General features: G+C 43.5%; 3 protein-coding genes across 5 annotated transcripts in view; 1 reads left to right on the top strand and 2 right to left on the bottom strand.

The window, feature by feature from the left end:
• Nucleotides 1–393: 393 nt before the first annotated feature.
• LOC147185680 (syntaxin-11-like) lies at nt 394–3,664 on the bottom strand. 2 transcript variants are annotated; one of them, XM_086103969.1, is made up of 2 exons: nt 3,446–3,664; nt 394–2,320 (listed from the first exon to the last, which is right to left on the bottom strand). In XM_086103969.1, exons 1-2 carry the CDS (start codon nt 3,601–3,603, stop codon nt 1,435–1,437), a joined length of 1,044 nt encoding a protein of 347 aa, XP_085960095.1. In that variant the 5' UTR covers nt 3,604–3,664; the 3' UTR covers nt 394–1,434. The 2 variants fall into 2 exon arrangements, with proteins under 2 accessions (XP_085960095.1, XP_085960097.1); XM_086103971.1 differs by having other exon boundaries at nt 3,326–3,453.
• Nucleotides 3,665–3,984: 320 nt separating this feature from the next.
• On the bottom strand, nt 3,985–7,580 carry LOC147185679 (syntaxin-11-like). The gene is made up of 2 exons (XM_086104217.1): nt 7,446–7,580; nt 3,985–5,799 (listed from the first exon to the last, which is right to left on the bottom strand). Exon 2 carries the CDS (start codon nt 5,789–5,791, stop codon nt 4,895–4,897), a length of 897 nt encoding a protein of 298 aa, XP_085960343.1. The 5' UTR covers nt 5,792–5,799; nt 7,446–7,580; the 3' UTR covers nt 3,985–4,894.
• Nucleotides 7,465–19,094, top strand: part of LOC147185678 (monofunctional C1-tetrahydrofolate synthase, mitochondrial-like) — a 27,006-nt gene continuing 15,376 nt past the window's right edge. The window contains exons 1-20 of one of the 2 annotated variants that reach the window (XM_086104216.1): nt 7,465–7,613; nt 8,481–8,648; nt 9,266–9,350; nt 9,425–9,475; nt 9,585–9,635; nt 10,102–10,226; nt 11,055–11,155; nt 11,704–11,840; nt 11,917–12,028; nt 12,130–12,191; nt 12,301–12,398; nt 12,521–12,694; nt 12,779–12,915; nt 13,875–13,921; nt 14,240–14,347; nt 14,429–14,503; nt 14,875–14,977; nt 15,353–15,429; nt 16,388–16,528; nt 17,161–17,229. In XM_086104216.1, the coding sequence (XP_085960342.1) occupies nt 7,609–7,613; nt 8,481–8,648; nt 9,266–9,350; nt 9,425–9,475; nt 9,585–9,635; nt 10,102–10,226; nt 11,055–11,155; nt 11,704–11,840; nt 11,917–12,028; nt 12,130–12,191; nt 12,301–12,398; nt 12,521–12,694; nt 12,779–12,915; nt 13,875–13,921; nt 14,240–14,347; nt 14,429–14,503; nt 14,875–14,977; nt 15,353–15,429; nt 16,388–16,528; nt 17,161–17,229 (1,926 nt within the window). In that variant the 5' untranslated portion in view covers nt 7,465–7,608. Of the gene's footprint in view, nt 7,614–8,390; nt 8,649–9,265; nt 9,351–9,424; nt 9,476–9,584; nt 9,636–10,101; nt 10,227–11,054; nt 11,156–11,703; nt 11,841–11,916; nt 12,029–12,129; nt 12,192–12,300; nt 12,399–12,520; nt 12,695–12,778; nt 12,916–13,874; nt 13,922–14,239; nt 14,348–14,428; nt 14,504–14,874; nt 14,978–15,352; nt 15,430–16,387; nt 16,529–17,160; nt 17,230–19,094 lie in introns of both variants that reach the window. The other variant, XM_086104215.1, reaches the window with a different exon arrangement.

Here is a 19,094-nt window from a genome sequence, read left to right as displayed (position 1 = left end):
GTTCAGCGACATGTCGAGGCACGACTTTTGTTTACTCCCTTGCGGGACAATTTTTGAGCCCCTGACTTTTGTTTACTCCCTTGCGGGACAATTTTTGAGCCCCTGACTTGACCAGCCCGAAGTTTACGATTCCACGCCCTCAAAAGATGCATGGTGGGCAAATGCAACTTTCACTTGATTGTCCAAGGTTGTGCTTTAACCCAGTGAATCACGGATACTTTCAAGGCCGTTCTCCTCAACGTTCATTTCTTGAGATCTCATTTAAACACTGAAATCTGCTATCTGTTGTGCTGGTGTTTTATACTTCCTGAAAGCAAGATGTTCAAGCAGCTCTTATGAAAGAGCTTGTATACCGTTTTCCTTCACAGGTATGGAGCTCCCATTCCCACTCAATGCGTGTGTAGACAACTTTATTTAGAGCACTTTAAAAACAAACATAGTTGCATATAACATTCTGTAAGTAGACGGATAGACAGATAACAGACAGAAGCATAATAATAATAATAATAATAGACAGAAGACATATAAAAACGAAGACAATTGGAACAAACTAATAACATGAGGACAGTAAATACAATAAAACACGTGCTGAGTCAAAAGCCAAAGAGTAAAAATGGATATAGAGTTTATAGACGAGTTGGACATAGAAGGATCTTGCCGATCTTGCCTAACTCTTAGCGGTACCTCCTGAAGCATCCGGTCCACTGACGTGGACTGACGTAGGTGCGCAGGGGTGAGCGGTAAGATGGGTTGAGACCATTTCATGATATCAAAACCAAATAATCATAAAATGAACTCTAAAGTCAACGGGGAGCCTGTGAAGGGAGGCCAAAATTGGAGTTCTTTCGAGCTCCATTTAGGAGGCAAGTAGCAGCGTTTTGGACCACCTGGAGTTGTATGAAGGAGGACTAGTTGACTCCAAAATAAAGTGCATGACAGTAACCCAGCCAAAATGTAACGGAGACATGGATCACCGTTTGTAAGTGCTGTTGGAAACTGAAATATTTTGATTTCTCCAGCTGCCCAAGAAAAAAACGAAAAACAAAGATGGATTAACTCTATTTACCTGGATATCTCTCTGCGTTATATTCAAATTATGATGTCACAATAAAAACTTTTATTTCCTGTTAAATTGTAAGGCCAGTGCTATCCGCAATCCCAACAAATTCGGTTAGGTTGCTGTTTATCTGCGATTGGCGGGTGACCAATCTACAGTGATCGATCAATTTTACTCTCTCATTCAGAATGGTTGAACTCCTGTTATGAGACCAGTGCCATAGTGACCAGAATAATGTCCAATGGATTTTCAGACTGTGAAAATATAGAGAAATTGTGTTTCTCAATTTTTTTTACCCCCCTCAAATCTCACAAAGGTGGCCAATGAATAGCTCATATAAAGCATCACTGTATATGAATAGTTTTCATTGTTCTACTTTATTGTCTGCAACAGGGTAGACACGGGCAACATTGCAAAAAGGGATTTCTTTTCTTGTACTCTATCGCCTTTGTGATCTCCACATTGACTTTCTGAATATAGTGCCGAGTGTTTGACACGTTGGCTTCGATATTATCCAGCATGGAGCACTGCTCTTCCGTCAGCGCCGCCATATCCTGGAACAGTTCGTGGACTTCCCTGAGCCGGGCCTCCAGTGCCACCAGTTCCTTATGTCGGTCTTTGATTTCGGTCATTGCCCAGCGAGAGGAATGACCCTCTTGAGTCGGCAGACTCTGCGACAACTCGTTCCAGCCTTCGAATCCTTTGTCGACAATTTCATCGAGTTTCTTGTCAGTGATTTTCGTCCCTAATATGGAGGCCTGCCGCTGGATTCGCTCCCTACAAATCGAACGCTGTAGTTCTTCCGCCTGGTTGTAGGTCCCCATGGCGGCTTGGAAGGCAAGGATGAGCGAGTCAAACTGCATGCAAGCGATACGGCTCGAAGCCGAGTTGGGCCCTTCCCTTTCCGCCATCTTTTTGCTCTCCGCACCCAGTCCCAAAATGCGAGTATGCAGCATTTGCCCTTTCTTCTGGATCCCCCTGGCGATGTCATCCGAGTCCCGCTTAACCGCGGAGAGGTGACGGACAGTGGTGCGAAAGCGCTCGTCGTTCTTCTTGAGGCGCTCCACCTCCAAGAGGAGCAAGGAAATCTCCTTGCGGATGGACTCGGCTTCCTTCAGGATACTCTCAATGTCCAAGGAGTTCTCAAAGACGATCGTCTCTTGATTTTTGGGCAGCTTGCTCTCGTCGTATTCCATGTGGTCCTCATCCTCCCAGGCCTCGCTGACGTTGCGCAATCTCTCAAGCATGTCCCGCATTCTGCCTCTGGAATAGAGCAGACGGTGTTATTATTCTCAATTGCGGTGCATGATACGGTGAAACACAGTGACCAGGTGTCAGCAAAGCCTTCGTAGCTCGCTAAAATCAAATATTTGTTCCATCCATTTTCTGATCCGCTTATTCTCACAAGGGATGCGGGGGGTGCTGGAGCATATCCCAGCCGTCTTCGGGCAGTAGGCGGGGGACACCCTGAACCGCTTGCCAGCCAATCGCAGGGCAAACAGAGACGAACAACCATCTGCGCTCACACTCACACCGAGGGAGAATTTTGAGTATTCAATCAGCCTGCCATGCATGTTTTTGGAATGTGGGAGGAATCCGGAGTACCCGGAGAAAACCCACGCAGGCCCGGGGAGAACATGCAAACTCCACACAGGGAGCCCGGAGCTGGAATTGAACAATTTCAGTTTCACTTGGCTGCAGTGCCTCCAGTACTGTTTGTGTGTTGAATTTTTATTTATTTATTTTTTGGTCCAATCAGATTATAGTTCTGTGTTGCCAAGTCAATGTAATCTGCCCCAAAACAGTCGCACCGATCGATGCAGCTGAAACATTTTTGACTCATCCAAGTAGTAGTAGGAGGCTGATTTGATTTTTTTTTTTTGGTTTGTTTGTTTTCGAAATAGAACTTGTCGGACTGTTTTATGATTTTGTTTTTATTTTTTTGGTAGGGTTACATTTGCTTTCCTGTGATAGTACTGATAGCCATGCTAATTTTGGTCATTGTATGTGATAGTAGCCAATTTATATCTTGTACCTTGCGGCGGAAATCGCAGCATCGTTCTGATGGCTTGTTGTTGGACGCAAGGTACCAGTGGTCAATACACTTTTCAATATCTCACCCCCACTTTTATCCAACGGCATCCATCCAAACTAAACATTGGAGACTATTCATTCGATACGGGTGGAGAAATTAGATAATAACATCACAGTGACAACACAAACAGGCCAAGCTATTATCAAAAATAAAAGAGGAGAAGAAAGACTCACCGGAATGTGGAAAGTAACGCTCCCAAAAAGTTTCTCCCCGAATTGATTATTCAACAGCTCTACTGCACTAATTAGTTGGATTGGTTTTGTCATCGACAAGCCGCAGCGATTTTAGCTTACCCTTTTTCTGATGTCCTCACACGAGATCCAAAATCCGCTGACCCGTGACAGCGCACCTGCCTCAGATGGACTAAATCCAAATGACTTGAGAGAACATGATGAGGACTCTGTTCAAGGAAAGTTGAATATCTGACGTACGGCGCATGCAGAAGCCACATCCCTTTCGAGGCCCTCCCTTAGTACTAGTTCTTCCTGGAAGGTTTCTTAGCTTCTTTGCAATGGTATGTTACATTGAAGGAAGTTCAAGACCGGGTAGACCTGTTCATCAAAACCCATTGGTGTCACGTCACAAGGATTTTTTTTTTTTTTTTGCTGTAAAAGATTCTATTATGAGTTCCAAAATTAAAAGGCAAATCTTTTTTTTTCCTCGCCCATGCAAACAGAAACGATGTGAGTGGTCAAATTTTTAAACAAATCTCCCAATGACAGTGGGGGGGGGGGGGGGGGGGGGGGTTTCGCCCCCAATTTTTTAAAAATTAATTAATTAATTTTTTTAGAAGAGATTTTTCTGGGAAGGGCTTGAGTAAAGACACAGGAGCTTATTTTTATTTATTTATTTTTTTATGTTCGAAGCCAGAACAGAAGTTTGAGGCAGTACAATTGATAAATTAAATAAAATCATGTTGCATACATAAATCCATCGCTGTGAGGCGTCACACGATACCCTTGAAGCTCACGATTTAACCCTTTCAGGGACAGCGGTGACTACAGTGGACAGCTTATGACATCAGGGAGCATGAAAGGGTTAAAACCGTGTTGTGCAAATTAGTGTGAAAACAAGCTTTTTAGTCATCAGGCATGTAATTGAATAAATCCTAGACATAAAAGACATTCTAATGACAATTCCATTTTTTACAGTATTTACATAAGGGTCAAGCATATGCATAGAAGCTCTTAACTCATTCACTCCCAAAGACGTTTTTAAACGTCTTTTCAGACTTACCAGAATTGGCTGGTACTGAAAATTTACAGGAAACAGCTTTATCTGGGATGCTCAATTTTGTGGATTTATCTAAAACGGATCAAAAACGAATCTGCACTTACTGCAGTTGCTTTTGACTGGATGATGACATATTGGAAATTAATTATGAGATTATGACTCGGAATTATGTTTTGCGAAATATAGTGCGATTGCGTGGTGGTCATTGTTTTGTCATTTTGATCATTCTCTGTGTGGAAATTCATTTTCTCGTTTCCTGTTCTCCTACCTGTCAGAATTCTTTCAAACAAATAACCCGGGCGTAATCTGGAAAGTATTTTTATCCCAGCGTCTCTGGAAACAGAAAATGAACCCTGCAGGAAATTCTGATTGAAACTCCTCCCTCTGTTTCACTCATTAAACAGGAAACACGTGGCACACACACACAATGCAACCGTGGGTCGAATGTACGCATCTTGTGTCAAGTGTTTGTGTAACTTGTGGATTCACACGGGCTTTCACTCCACGCTTTAGTCAAAGCAAGGGAAACAACTACAAAACATCTTTTTGAACGGATTGTTCCTGTCGTGACGCTTGGCCTTGCCGAGTTTAAAGAGCGCATCCTGCAAGTTCTCGTCTGTTTTCTGAACATTGGTCTCGATGGAGTTGAGCATGGGGCCTTGCTCCTCCACCAGCAGGGCGACATCCAGGAAGATCTCGTGAACCCCCTTGATGCGGTTCTCCAGGTCCACCAGTTCCTGGTGGCGCTTCTCGATCTGGGATAGAGCCGCGCGAGCCGTTTTGCCTTCCGCCATGACGTTGTCGGTAAAGATGTTCCAGTGGCCTTTCTCGATCATCTCCTCCACCTCGTCGCCGGTCACCTCGCGCCCCACGATTTCCATCTGCCTCTGGATCTGGGCTTTACAGTTGTCTCTGTGGCTCATTTCCGCCTCGTTATAATCAAACATAGCGTCACGGAAGCCATTGCTCAGGCAGGCGTACTGGGTCCGGGCGATGCGCGTGACGGCTGAATTGGGGCCGTGGATTTCATCCAATTTGTGGGCCGTGTTATCCATGTCCCGCAGGTTGGACAACACGCGCTCGGCCCGTGTCTTTATGTCGGCGCCGATGGTGTTTGCGTCCCTCTTGATGGTGCTCATGGTGGTGACGCCCTGGAACATGCGAGAGTTCTGCTCGCGCAGCCGTTTCACCTCCAGACGAATGAGCTGGATGTCTTTGTGGATGGCCTGCGCCTGCTCGAAGATCTTTGCGACGGCGGGGCTGTTGTCGAACACCACCGCCTCATGGGGGAGCTCGTCCTCCAAGTCCACGTTGCTAAGGGAGTCCGATAAAGCCGACTCGGAATACTCCATCGACTCTACGTGGTTGCTGGACAATTCCTGCATGTTGCTCAGTCGGTCCCTCATGGTGTGAGCTGCAAATAAATGAGAGTTTACGGGTTTTAAGGTTTTTATATACAAATGCAAATGCGGTTTCCGTCTTAAGCTGTCAAACCAGTTGAGACGGAACTAAAAAACAAGCAGACCGGTGACATGGAGGAACGTGAACCAGGTGGCGTGAACAACGACGGCAATAATATTCACTGAGGCAAGACATTAGCCATCCGTGGCCTTATTCAAGATCACCGATGAAATTATTCGTGGCAAATTGCGACTGCCTAACACCAGCTTCAGTCCCCCAGCAAAAAACAAACACGTAAGGTGTAATTTTCAGTTCTGAGGAGCTAATTTAACTTTTTTTTTTGTTCATCTGTTCACCACTTTAGCAAAGCTATGGTAACGCGTTTAGCTAGTTTCAAGTCAAGCCCTTGCTTGCAAGCTCTGAAACAACACACAAGATTTTTTTTCCCCTTTCGGGTAAAGACTCAGAAATGTAAGAGGGCGGATTTTACTTTTACTCAAGTACTTGTATTTTTACACAATTTCATGTACTTCTACTTAAGAACAGAGTGTGACTACTTTTGCCACCATTGGATGTAGACATGATAGGCTACTTGGATTTGTCTCTGTAGCCTGACCTGAGAGTTTTTAGACATACTTGCATAAAAGGTTATATTTGGCAAAATGTCGACACAAGAAATCAGACTGCCTTCTTTCTTCAAGGTGGAATCCACCCAGTGCCCGGCACTGGCCAGACAGGTTTTCAATAGAATACTTTTGAAGCTGTTAGGCCTCACCAAACTGGTTTCTTTAACTTATCACCTGACTGATGCCGTTGTCCGAGTATGTATTTTGATTCCTTATCGGGGACAAAGCATCATGTTCAGTAGATACCGTGCATTTTAGGACAATACTGTAAGCGATGCTTTGAGGCCCACGTTTTTATCTGCGAAGAGCGATACCATGTGTCCAAAGAGGTATTCAGGCAAGTATTGTCATCTGTGAACGCATTTAAAAAAAAAAAAGCAAATGCTTGAGAAAAGGAAGACTGCAATGACTATGGCTAATAATGAGTTATTAGAATATCATAGAAAGGTTAATCTATTTTAGTATCTTTATTCAAAAGGAAAATTTCATATATAACTGTATTAAGATTCACTGCATACTTCAATACAGAGTGAAATGTGTCACGAGTGATTTATTTTTAGATAGAATTTCGATGATTGCATTTATCAGCCAAAGATTCCACACAATTCCCCATTCAACGGATTTGAATCTGTAACTGCTTTTAATCCCAAAATAAAGTAGGAATTAGGAAATATTTTCCAATAGGTTTTATGAATCTCGTTTGAGGACATGCACATTTTGAAATGAACAACTGAAATAAATGAACTTTACTATTCAATATGAAAAAATTATTGAGATGCACCTGTAATGTTTGTTACTCACTGATCTTGTGGGATTCAAGATAACACACGTCAGTTATTTAATGGTCATTGATACGCTTTCCACTACACTAAACTTAATGATGCACTGAATCAACAACACAAATGAGTCACATAGTGTATCATGCATTTGACCCATTTTTATACAAAATTTGAAGCCACAAAAGTGGATTTGAAGGTGCACACGCCACACAAATTTAAACCTTCAGGACAATGACGAAATAAATGTGTCTTACCTTTGCTGTGTGTCCAATGTCTGTCTTAAATTTGAGGTGCCTGATATCTCAGCACCATCCCAAAGTGCAGCGAGCAGCAATGGGGGCGCCCTACATCTGCATGCATGGATCAGAAATCACCGGCCGCCGACGTCGGTTGGCTTTTGTGCGATAGTCAGAAGTCATGAGGTAGGAATGAAGACCGGTGGGTTTGTGACGTGAAGTAACAACAAAAAAAAGGTGTGATCAGCAGCTGGAGCAATGACTAAGCAAGCAAGTGACTAAATTGAATGCTTAAATTGACCCAAATTAAGCACCCCGTTTGTTGTGTTCACTGATTTTGCTTATAATGGCTGTTTGAAATTCAGTTTAGGATTATTACTGGTAATCCTAATTTAAATAGACGAGCGAGGAAAATGAACTGTGATTTCTAGTCCGTTGAGACATTCAATATGGCAAACACGCTGACGTATCGTGGGGCCAACCTGCTTTTAGCAACGGTCTTGAAAATAAAGGAAAAAAATTGAATAATAGATGGGAAGGTCGGAAGATTAAGGTTTTTGTAAAGTTTATCAATAAATTAAGTGGCGTCTCGTGATCGATTTGACCAGTGTCAAAACATGCTCGTGTTTAATTTTTGCCATGCTGTTGCGTTCAGGAGTAACTCGCAAATATTACTGAATAGTTGTTTATGTACGATGTGATCATCATTTCCCGTGAAAAGTGTCTCTTCTAACAAACAAAAAATGTCCATTATGTTCGAAGTAATTGATGTCTTCGTTTGGGGCGTAGACAGCATTTATAGGTCGTTTTGTTTCTTGTTGACACTACTGAAGTTCCACATTTCTCACGGTCTTTGAAGAGGGCACATATCCATCGGGACCCTGACATCACTTGCTAGTTTGGCCAACTCGCTGGCAGAAGTCACCAAGTTATCAAACAGGTTTTAGAGTTTTTTTTTAATAGGAACGAAGACCCGAAAATGAAATTATCCGTAATTCGTAACGCTTGTGGCAACGCCGCTCTTCGGATGCACCATGCCCGACACGGAAGCAGGGTCAGCGGGACACCGCGGAGATGCCAGTCTGTCGGCGCGGCTCCCAGCCGGCTTTTGGCGCGGTCGGCGAGCGCTTCGGCTAACAGCGGCACCAACGCCAAACTGTCCGACTACTTCGGGAAGCAGTCGCCGAAACGAGATGGCGGTGACTTCGACCGCTCTCTCAGGTAAAGGAGATTAATTTTGTATCTTTTTTAATTGGTTTGTTTACATGTAGTCAAAACGTTGAGTCGGAAATGTATCTCTCGGCTGCTCGACACTTCCGGTGTGTGTTCCGTTTTGGCTAACCGCCAAACACGCACGTTTTCCGGATATGATTCGAAGCTTCCCACCGCCGCTTGCTGATGTAACCTCGCCCTTAGTTACCTTCAATGTGGTTGTTCATCACCAAGAGGATGGCGGATGACTAAATGGACTTCATTCAGTCATTCATTCATTGAACGTGTACATGTTTCGTCATTGTGAATGTCCAATGTATATTCCCCGTTAGCTCTTGTTAGTCTCAATGTTTGAAATTCGTTTCGTTGTACAAACTGAACAGACCAGGCTTTTAATTCTGCCCAGCAGCACCAGTTGTGATCTCAGTGTTATATATAAATTTCAGGACCTCGTAATGTCTCACACATGATGATGCTGGGAGGTAAAATAAGATCCCTTTGCCTATAACCCCCCCCCCCCCCCCCCCAAGTGTATTCAAGTTTAACCTCAAATAATCCATACTGGTCGTACTTTAGAGAGAGTATAATCTAAAACGTTTTTGTTCTGTTTCCTTTCTCTGTCATAGGGATGTGGTTCAAACCAGCAAAGAGGCAATCGTGGCCCTGCAGAGAAAGAATCTAGCAGTCCAGCCGCTGCTTGCCATCATCCAGGTAGTCATGGCTTTTATATTTTACTCAAGCTCCGTTAAAACATGACATGGCTTCAGAGTAATTTTATTTCAAAGGTGGGCGAAGATGACAGCCTGTTGGAGATCAATAAGAAAATAGCAGGAAAGGTAATAGTTACATGTGAATGAATAACTAACTCCCTTTCTTTTTTTTTTTTGTCCTCACCATTCTATACCACGTTGCAGACGATCGCTTTTTCATGACATTGTCCCACAGGTCGGCTTAAACGTCACACAGATCTGTCTAGCCAAGGACAGCGAAGATGAAGTAAGTGGAGCAAAGAAAAAAAGTGAAACTCTACAGGCACTTCCATCTTTAGCGAGTCTGTGCATGCTCTTAGCATTCCGTCGGCTGTTTGTTTGCACGGCATGTGATCAGCCGCATCTGAACTGCAAGATCCAATTAGATGATTGCTCAACTGTGACTTACTGACATCTGGCAAGAAGCGAAATTGACTTCACGTTGGATCTTGGCCCTTGTCAGGGCTATTTATCGCTCTTTCACCACGTGAAGCTACAGTATATCAATAGTGCATTTTGCAAATAAAGATTTCCCCATTTGTCTTTATTTGTTGGTTAAATATTCAGCAAAGACGAATAAACTAATATGTGGAGACCGGCGATGATCACATTGTTCATTTCCCAAAATGAGTTGATGTGTGTTCCGTTTTTTTTTAATGCCTTCAACTGTTAGCTCAAGTCGCGTCACACGTTTGCTTTTTCCGCATGAATAGATCGTCGAGGAGGTGTTGAAGCTGAACGAGGACCCCAGGGTGCACGGCATCTACCTCCACCTTCCCCCTGCTTCCCTCACCAGCCGAGTGCTCGATACTCTCAAACCCGAGAAGGACGTCGACGGGTAAAAACTTGGAGAAATACACAATGGCTCACATTTTATAGAGAGGTTTAATTATTTAAAGTGTGTCATTAAAATGGCAGCTTTGGAATACAGTCACGGGGGCGGGGCTTTGTTATGAATAATTGCTGTAATTGAGTCATTGATGCCCTCCCCAAAATGTTTGAAATGTCGATAATTGCAGTTATTAATTATTTTAACTAGGGCCAACTGGTATTGATTCTTATAGATATTTTTTTGCTGATTAATTTCAATTGCCATCCCTTCAAATGATTTGATTTAAGAAAAAAAATGGCGGCATGTAGGTGTACACATGCCGCAACAATTTTCTTGTAACTTCTTCTGCTTCTTAGGCTTGCTTCCATTGACTTAGAAAGTTTGTCTCCGAGTTCCTCTGCATTAAGATGCCACAAGATGGCGCCACCATGCTATCTAACAGAAAAGTAGTCCTACTTGAACTGAAGTAAAAATTCTGTACAGCCTTTTTCACATTTTTTTTCAATGAATGCCTCTCTGATAGTGTCAGTGGGAAGTAGAAACCTGAAAATCTTGGTCAAATCATCCACTGGTCTTGATTTTGGCCTTGTCCATCCATGTCCACCTCATTGACGCTGTAATATGTTCCCACATATGCAGATGCTTTTCTCAATTCCAACGAAAATAGAAATGCTTGCACGTTTAACACTTTGGGGTACCCTGCTTTAAGCTTCATGAGAACATAGCATTTCAACGGCGTTGCTGCAAATTCCTTGACTAAAGGTAGACAAATCTTGTTATATCTGTAACTAAGACCCATTCAATACGTGTGCTTCTCTCCATCTTTTACGATAGGATAACGTATTTGAACACGGGTCGTTTGGTGCAAGGGGACTTGAACAAAGGCTTTGTGCCGCCTGTTGCCAGTGCCGTCATGGATCTGTTGCGAAAACACGGTGAGTTAACTCTGCGCGTGTTGCCTTGTGACATATTTTTTTTCCCAATCATTTCTGAATGCACACTTTGACAGCCTGTTTTTTTTATGTGGGGTTGTTGCTTTCCTTGCCACCATAAAGCACTCCCGTGTCAACTTTTTGCTTGCAAGTCAAAAATTCAGGGAAAAAACGAGGGGTCGTACTTCGACAAACTCTGAAGTTGGGTCACTCGTACCTGAAGCAACCACTGCAGTCCACTTTATAAAATCTAGTGCTTGACTGATAAGGATTTTTGAGGCCAGTTCTGATATTCGGAAGAATAAAATTCAGATGACCAATTAATAAAAAAAAACACATAATGAAGTAACTTCTTTTTTTTGGTCCCTTGAAGTTTCTCCATAAGTATCGATTAAAGTCATTTGGGCGGATTAATGGGATGATTTAAATCAACTGGTTGGTTAATCAGTCTGCGGTTCATAAAATCTATAGTATATTAATTCAGAAGACAGGAATGAGTGAATGTTCATGAAAGCTACACAATATTGTCAAAGGAAAATATGTTGCTCTAGACTCTCCCGTAGAAGGAGGAAGACTAGCGATTATTGTTGCTGAAGGACCTCCTGGAGTGGCCCTGCAGTGCTTCCTGGAGAGAAGTGGAATGGCAGTTCTCAAAAGTCATTCCAATACCAAGAACCTACAGAGACAAGTATGTTTTCCTCTTTTTGTGGCTTCTATTCACTGCCGTTGTTTTGATGACTCATCATGGGAATCATTTTTCCCAGGTGATGGAGGCCGATGCTGTGGTCCTACTCGGTGCAGATCCTCTCTACATTCCATCCACCTGGATCAAGCCGGGGGCTGCGGTCATCCGTTGGGAGCCCACCCTACACACAGGTACTGGAAGCAATGGCGGCTTGCAGTCTTCTTTCTTTCTATTGTGGAGCGGGGTTGTCATGGACCACATAGTACTCAAATCGGTTTTTATTCATTTCCAGATGAGTCTGGGATGTCTTCAAAGTCCGGGTTGGCGTATCTGACGGCAGCGTACAGAATACAGGTATGCCCCTTTGTCAGCCAGGACGACTTGTTTTTCTAACTTTGTATTGTATTCTTAATATTGTTGTTGTTTTTTAAAATTTTGGTTTTTTTTATTTTGTGTGTACAAGAATGTGGTGCACAGCAGCAGTCAGAGGCTCCAGGAGCAGCAGTATCGACCCTGGCGACTGCGCAGTCTCAACCTACAGCCCCTGACGCCCGTACCAAGGTACATCAAGGTCTCGTTCATGTGACATTTCGCCATTTCTGCATAACCCTTGAATGGACTGATTTGAATGTGGCGCTTGTTTTTATTTTTTTTTTTGTGCGTGCACTATTTTTGTTTGCTAGTGACATTGAGATTTCCAGAGCTCAGACACCCAAGGCAGTTGAACAGTTGGCAGAGGAGATTGGCCTGTTGCCAGAAGAGCTCGAAGCTTACGGCAGGAGCAAAGCAAAAGTCCGCCTCTCCTTGTTAGACCGCCTCCGAGCGCAGCCTGACGGCAGATACGTCCTGGTTGCCGGGTGAGTTGATGTCATCACTTTTGGCTTGGTGTTCCCATCACTCCTTCAGAAACACGAGGCTAAAACTTGTCTGTTTTCTGTTAGCGTAACTCCGACCCCCCTCGGCGAAGGGAAGAGCACCGTGACTATCGGCTTAGTGCAGGCCTTGTCTGCTCACCTGAAGCTTAACTCTTTCGCCTGTCTACGACAACCCTCTCAGGGACCCACCTTTGGGGTTAAGGGTAAGCACGACGTGGCATGGTTGTTCACCTCAACCACAAGGCCCACAAATGAAACAAGTTTGACACCTCTGATCGAAACCCGCACCCAGTCTACGAAATTAGCGATACCGCACTATAGTTACAGCGCTGTAGTTTGCACTACTACATAGTGAGAAGTGTTTTCAATATTTTGCATGGATTAATTTTTTTCTGCAACATGGGAGCTACTTATTAGGAAAAAAATCCTTAAAAAGAACCAAATTGACCCTAAAATGGCTGCTTCTAAACCCAAATGACATAGTTCCTCTGTTCTTTTCAGGTATGGCTGATTGAGAATTTGTTTTAGGTCTATTCATGACTCGCATGCCTCCTAAATTCCTGCAAAATTTCATGTCGTGAAGTGAAACAGATTTTAGGTGGCTCAATTTTGAAGGAATTCTTTTAGCGACCAAACCTGCAAATGTTCCCCCCCCCCCCTCAAAGTTAATTTTATAAACAAACTAAAGCATTTTGGGCCTTTCACAAAGGCGGATTTTCGATCTTATTCTAAGTTGAACGTTCTGTTCCAGCAGCAGCGGTCGTGAAACCACTATATAAATAAAGATGTACTTTATTTTATTTTTTTTAGAGGAAAATCAGCTACAATGTTGTTACAATTGTGAACAATGGGTCTTATTTGGTGTAAAATTAGAAATCAAATTTTAATGATATAGTTGGCAAGAAAACTTTCCATCCACGTGACTACACTAACGTGTTCTTTCGGCAAAGCCATCAACGGACATTTGCTACTTTGGAACGTATCAGGGTTTTTTTTTTGTGTCTCTTGTCAGCATGTAGCTGTCATTTCATACCCTAATGCCTTTTTGTGTCATGGAGTGAGCAGTTCATTCAGAGTCCAGTACTCAGCACTCCGTCTTTGTGCATCCCTGTTTTGTTGTATGCCTCTGACTGTGCTTTTTTTTTTTTCTTCTCATGTCTAGGGGGAGCTGCAGGAGGGGGATATGCTCAGGTCATCCCAATGGAGGAGGTAAAACACACACACACTCACACGTACACACAGCCTCCCTTAGCAGGATTAGTGTTCCCTTGGAAAAAAAAAATCTTCAAAGTAACAGAGTCAAAAAGGTTGACATGGAGAAGTGGGACACAAGGCAAGGAGTTCATCTTCAAAGCTCCAGCCATCCAAATAAGACAAGCAAGCTCATGTCTTGCACAAAATCGAACATAAAACCTGTGCAGCCAAGAGAAACCCGGTAAAATAAAGAGAATACAATTTTGGAGAAAATAAAGTTGTGCACTTTCCAAGAAACAAAAATGAGAATTTAGGTCTCTGTCTGCGTTTTAGTTCAACCTCCACCTGACGGGTGACATACACGCCATCACCGCTGCCAACAACTTGGTGGCGGCAGCCATCGACGCCAGGATGCTTCACGAGGCCACCCAGTCGGACAAGGTATGAAGATACAGTCATTTCACCCAAAAGCGTCGCGTTCCCTCAAACGAACTGGCTTTTGTCTCGTTTGTCCAATCCAAGGGTCTGTACAGTCGACTGGTGCCGTCAGTCAGCGGAGTGAGAAGATTTTCGCCCATCCAGGTTGCCAGGCTGCGCGTAAGTGGGATCAGTTATCCTGTCTTCAAATTCTCCAGCTGTTCCCATCCTCCCAAGTACAGTTCGTTCGTATGAGCCCAGAGTTTTATATGGGGTTCATTTTATTGTGAAACCATTGACAATATCATAATTCTTGGTAGGTTACTTGGTAAGGACAATATATATGAATTTAAGAGTTATACAGAGATCAAGTTTGGACTAATGTGAAATATTTATCAGGTGATGGTCATTTCATGGCACTGTCCCCAAAAGGTGAAGCGGTACTGTTTCTTTCTATTCAAGATCGCAAATGTCCTGATGAACACAAAGTTGAGTCGTTTTTAACAAAGCACTTGCGTCCTGTTCTCATATCTCGTCTCTTTTCATTCCAGCGTCTCGGCATCGACAAAAGCGACCCTGCCTCTCTCACACCCCAGGAAGTTAGTTCTTTTGTCCGTCTTGACCTCGACCCTTCCAAGATCACCTGGCAGAGAGGTAAAAAAAAAAAAAAAAGTTGTTGGTTTTATGTTGGCCGTGAGAGTCCAGCGGGCATCCTTTTTAAAAAGCACACAGACGACAAAAACACTTGCCATAAAAATCTGAACTAAAGTTAACTATATTTGTGTGTTTTTTAAAAAAAAAATTAATATGTGTAACACCAGAACTGGCAGTAAAAACTCCAGCATCCGAGAGAATGGGGGTGAAAAGAGCATTTTTAACCCCGCAACATTATAAGCAATTTTAAGTGTGTCACGGGAGATAAACCCTCTCCCCTTTTTAACGTTTTTTCTGGTGTGTCTGTGTTTGCGTCTTTCAGTAGTACAATACTGCAGGAAGTGCAACCCCTCTTTCTTTTCCCTTGTTTTGCAGTGGTTGATACAAATGACCGCTTTTTGAGGAAGATCACCGTCGGGCAGGCCAGCACTGAAAAAGGACAAATCAGAGAGGTTTGTTTGTTTGATTATTATTATTTTTTTAAGTGCATGATCATTGCACAAAGATGAAAACATTTTTGGGATCGCACAAAAAAAAAAAGATCACTTATATGTTAACCATGGCCCGACGATAGGGATTTTTTAGGAGGCCAATTCCAATATTTGGCAGATTTATATTTTGATGAATTTAAAAAAATCTGAATTAAAATAACTTTTAACTTTTGGTGCCACGATAAATATGAATTCCAGGCAGAAACTTTGTTTTATAATACTTTGTTGTTGAGTGTGTAACTTTACAACGGAGACAAAAATCTGCAAAAAAAAAAAAGTTTTTGTTTTGGCGCTCTTTATGGGTGTGAATAGGTCAGCTTGCTGGTGACTACCCAAGTACCCACTCTCACACGCTGTGAAAAAAACCCCTCATATCTCTTTGTTGAGGACAGTTAATGAAATCCCGCACATTTCTCCTCCAATAGGAAGCCAGCGAGCCAAAGTCAAAGCAAATATTTGAAGAAGGCGAAAAATGATCCACGCACACATACTTACACCTAGCGTAGCTTCTCAACTGGTTCAGCACATGCTTACGTTTATCGCCTTCGTTTTGGTTCATCCTTCACTAAATACAATTTCGCCCCTGAGAGTTTTCCAACAGAGGGAGGGGGTGAGGGTGGGAGTGGGGAAAATAAATATTCCATCCATCGGTGGATCCCTGTAGTGAAAAGTTATTTTACATTTTCAGCTCGGGTTTTCTGTACTCCTCCCAGCGGGTCGTCCCCACTCGCAAATAAATATGACACAAAAATGATCTAGTCTGTTTAAAACCAAGGGCTGCTCATTTCATCCCCAGCAGTTATGTCACGACAACATGCATTTATCAAAGTCAATATCACAATTTATTTCAACTCTCTCTTAATTGGCTTTTTTTTCTTCTTGTAGTTTACATTGTGCATGGTTTTGTCACACACTCCAGACAGGCTTCGACATTGCGGTGGCCAGCGAGATCATGGCTATCTTGGCTCTGGCAGACGGCCTGGAAGACATGAAACAAAGACTGGCGCGCATGGCGGTGGGGACCAGCCGTTCCGGACAGCCTGTCACCGCAGAGGACCTGGTGGGTGTTTGATCTTTGCATCCCCGCAGTGTGAGAACAGACAGTCACACCCTCCACGAACTCAGTTTTATCACGGCTACGTCTCGGCATTCCTGCAGGAAAATGGGAGTTTCATTCATGTGTGTTTATAATTGCGACGATTAAGTCTTTCTTTGTGACGGTCTGCTTTCACAATGAATGCAGATGTCCCTGATTTGCAGTTGAACTGGCCAAAACAACATGGTAAATCCAAACCCCCCAGCCTCCCCCACCTTAAAAAAATGTAAAAGAAAACATCTCATTTAAGCACAACTCAGCATGTCCAGCCGACAAGGTCAACCGGCTCTGGTTTCCCATGGAGGACTGTGGCATGTGTTATTTCAAGGGCAGTGAAGGCTCCGCTATAAAATCACATTAGTCTCTTACCACCCCACACTTTAGGATCTGTGGAAATACTGCGTATGACATAATTGCCTAGTGACACCTCTTAAATCAAGCCATTAATCAGGTTGTGGTTTGACCCTTGAATCTTAATTCTTCATCTTGGACAATTCTAACTTTTTTCTTTCCTAGAATTTGACCGTTCACTTAAGACATTGCTTTAAGATCTTGTATTCGTGTTGTAGTAGACTCATGTTTCTGTCTGCTGTCAGGGAGTGAGCGGGGCGCTGGCCGTGCTTATGAAGGACGCCATCAAGCCCACTCTGATGCAAACCCTTGAGGTGAGTCGCCGTGCGTCACGGCCGCTTCATCTCAGACACACCGCGCCCTTCTCGGCTTAAACTTCCTCTGATGACTATCTCAGGAGGATAAACGGGGAATTTAAAAGGCCTTCGCTCCCCTCGGCCTCTGCTGTCAAGTCAAATGACAAGCGCTCCACAGAGAGCTCTTAAAAGTTGAGGTATGGACTCTTTCCTCCTCCTGGCTCGCCATCTAAGGATCAAGTTGGGCAGCTTGGAGAAGACCAATCTTGCTCACATTGCAACACATGTCTTCAAATTTCTTTGATAGCGGGCAGAGAAACACTTCTTGTAATGTCTACTTGGTATTTTGGAGAGTTTTGACTATAAAACGAATGGTTTGGAAAATTCTTACATGATTCGTTTGGACACACAGATCCTGCAAAACGGCGATAACAGAAGAACCGGAATTTATGTGCCGTTCCCCCAAAAACTTGCCGCGACTTTGCGTCACCACATCCTGCAATCGATTAATTGGATGCCCAACAAGGTCCACGTCGGCATCTGGTGTGACTTCCGAAATGTGTGAAAAGTCTCACTTATTTCTGACATTCCTTGACAGACATGTGCCATCCAGCCTCTGTCGCGTCAAGGGCAGAATTCCTTGAACTTAACATCCTTAGAAAAAAAATGTCTTGCTCAAGCTGCATCGTATTGTTCACCACACAATGTTTGCAGTGGGGCGGCTGAAATCAGCGTTGTTTTCGGGTATCTTTTTGTTTGTTTGGAATGTCCCACATTGTCTGTTTTTGGCGGTGCTGTGGGGAGTGGAAAGGGCACGCAGCAGAGATAACTTTTTTTTTTTTCCCCCTTGTTTTTTCGGAGGAAGCGCTGTGGTCGTGTTGTTCGAGCCGTTTCCTGTGATTCTGGTCAGGGACCTGGTTTCGTGGTCTGCGGGGCCTCCGCGCTCCGTGTGAATTTTTCATCCAGTGCAGATTGCCCGGGTCCTTTGTGGTCTCGATACTTGTGATTTTTTTTTTTTCCAAACAAAAAAAAAATATAATAATACAGACACACACATGCCCATGTGAAATGGGCCAACTTCCTGTTTTGTTCATGACCTCCGTTTATACCCCCCCCCCCCCCCAAAAATCTTCACATCCATCCGGTGAATATTGGACATCTTTCTACTTTTCTTTCATCACTTCCCATTACGGCACTTTTCATTCATGCGCGGACGTTGGAAAGGGTCAAGTGGAGCGATTCAAAGTTCAGGTGCAAAATCACGGCGGTGACGTGCGTCGGGGCTATGTAACAATGCACAACGTTGTTAGCGTTGGTCCGAAATGTGTGAAGAAGGGGATGATCTCTTTCTCCGACGTGAAAGCGTTGATGTGAACAGCGGTAGGGGAACGCAAACAAAAGCTTCGAAAATCATGTGTGGCCTCCTCCATCCTTCCTTTTTCCTCCCCGCAGTCTAACAATGGATCGCTTAGCCCCATTTGTCTTTCACATGTTCCTCGTATGCCGCAAACTGATTTAATTCCTTCGTGTTTGTTGAATTGTGCGCACTATGGTACAAGACAGTTTGGCAACAAAGCTTTATCATCGTCATCATTAAATTACATCGCTGGTTTTAGCCTTCTACATCCTCGTCACAATACAAGGATATATACTGTAGGTTTTTTTTTATACCAGGGTTATGAAGTTCACTCATCAGTCAAACGGGGGGGGGGGGGGGGGATGGACGGTACTGGCTCTCGTTGCCCACTTGAAGGGCATTCGAATTAGTAAGTGCTGCATGCAGATGGCACGGGATGGCGGCAAAGCACGGTTTTCGTCTAAATGAAGCTCCTCAACTAACTTCAACATTGATTCATTGGCACCAGGATGCCAACAAGATGACA

Source organism: Hippocampus guttulatus, chromosome 23 (genome assembly GCF_054856545.1).
Source record: "Hippocampus guttulatus isolate MCC_2025c chromosome 23, RoL_Hgut_1.0, whole genome shotgun sequence".
Taxonomy (NCBI): Eukaryota; Metazoa; Chordata; class Actinopteri; order Syngnathiformes; family Syngnathidae; genus Hippocampus; species Hippocampus guttulatus.
The sequence above is the reverse complement of the archived record's forward strand: the minus strand, read 5'-3'. Positions and strand labels throughout refer to the sequence as shown.

Bases quoted from the DNA above. Each gene is read 5' to 3' on its own strand.
- LOC147185680 (XM_086103969.1), bottom strand. From the start codon at position 3,603: ATGTGGCTTCTGCATGCGCCGTACGTCAGATATTCAACTTTCCTTGAA. The intron at 2,321-3,445 runs GTAAGCTAAAAT...GCTCTATTCCAG, and splicing joins GTGAGGACATCAGAAAAAGG to AGGCAGAATGCGGGACATGC.
- LOC147185679 (XM_086104217.1), bottom strand. From the start codon at position 5,791: ATGAGGGACCGACTGAGCAACATGCAGGAATTGTCCAGCAACCACGTA.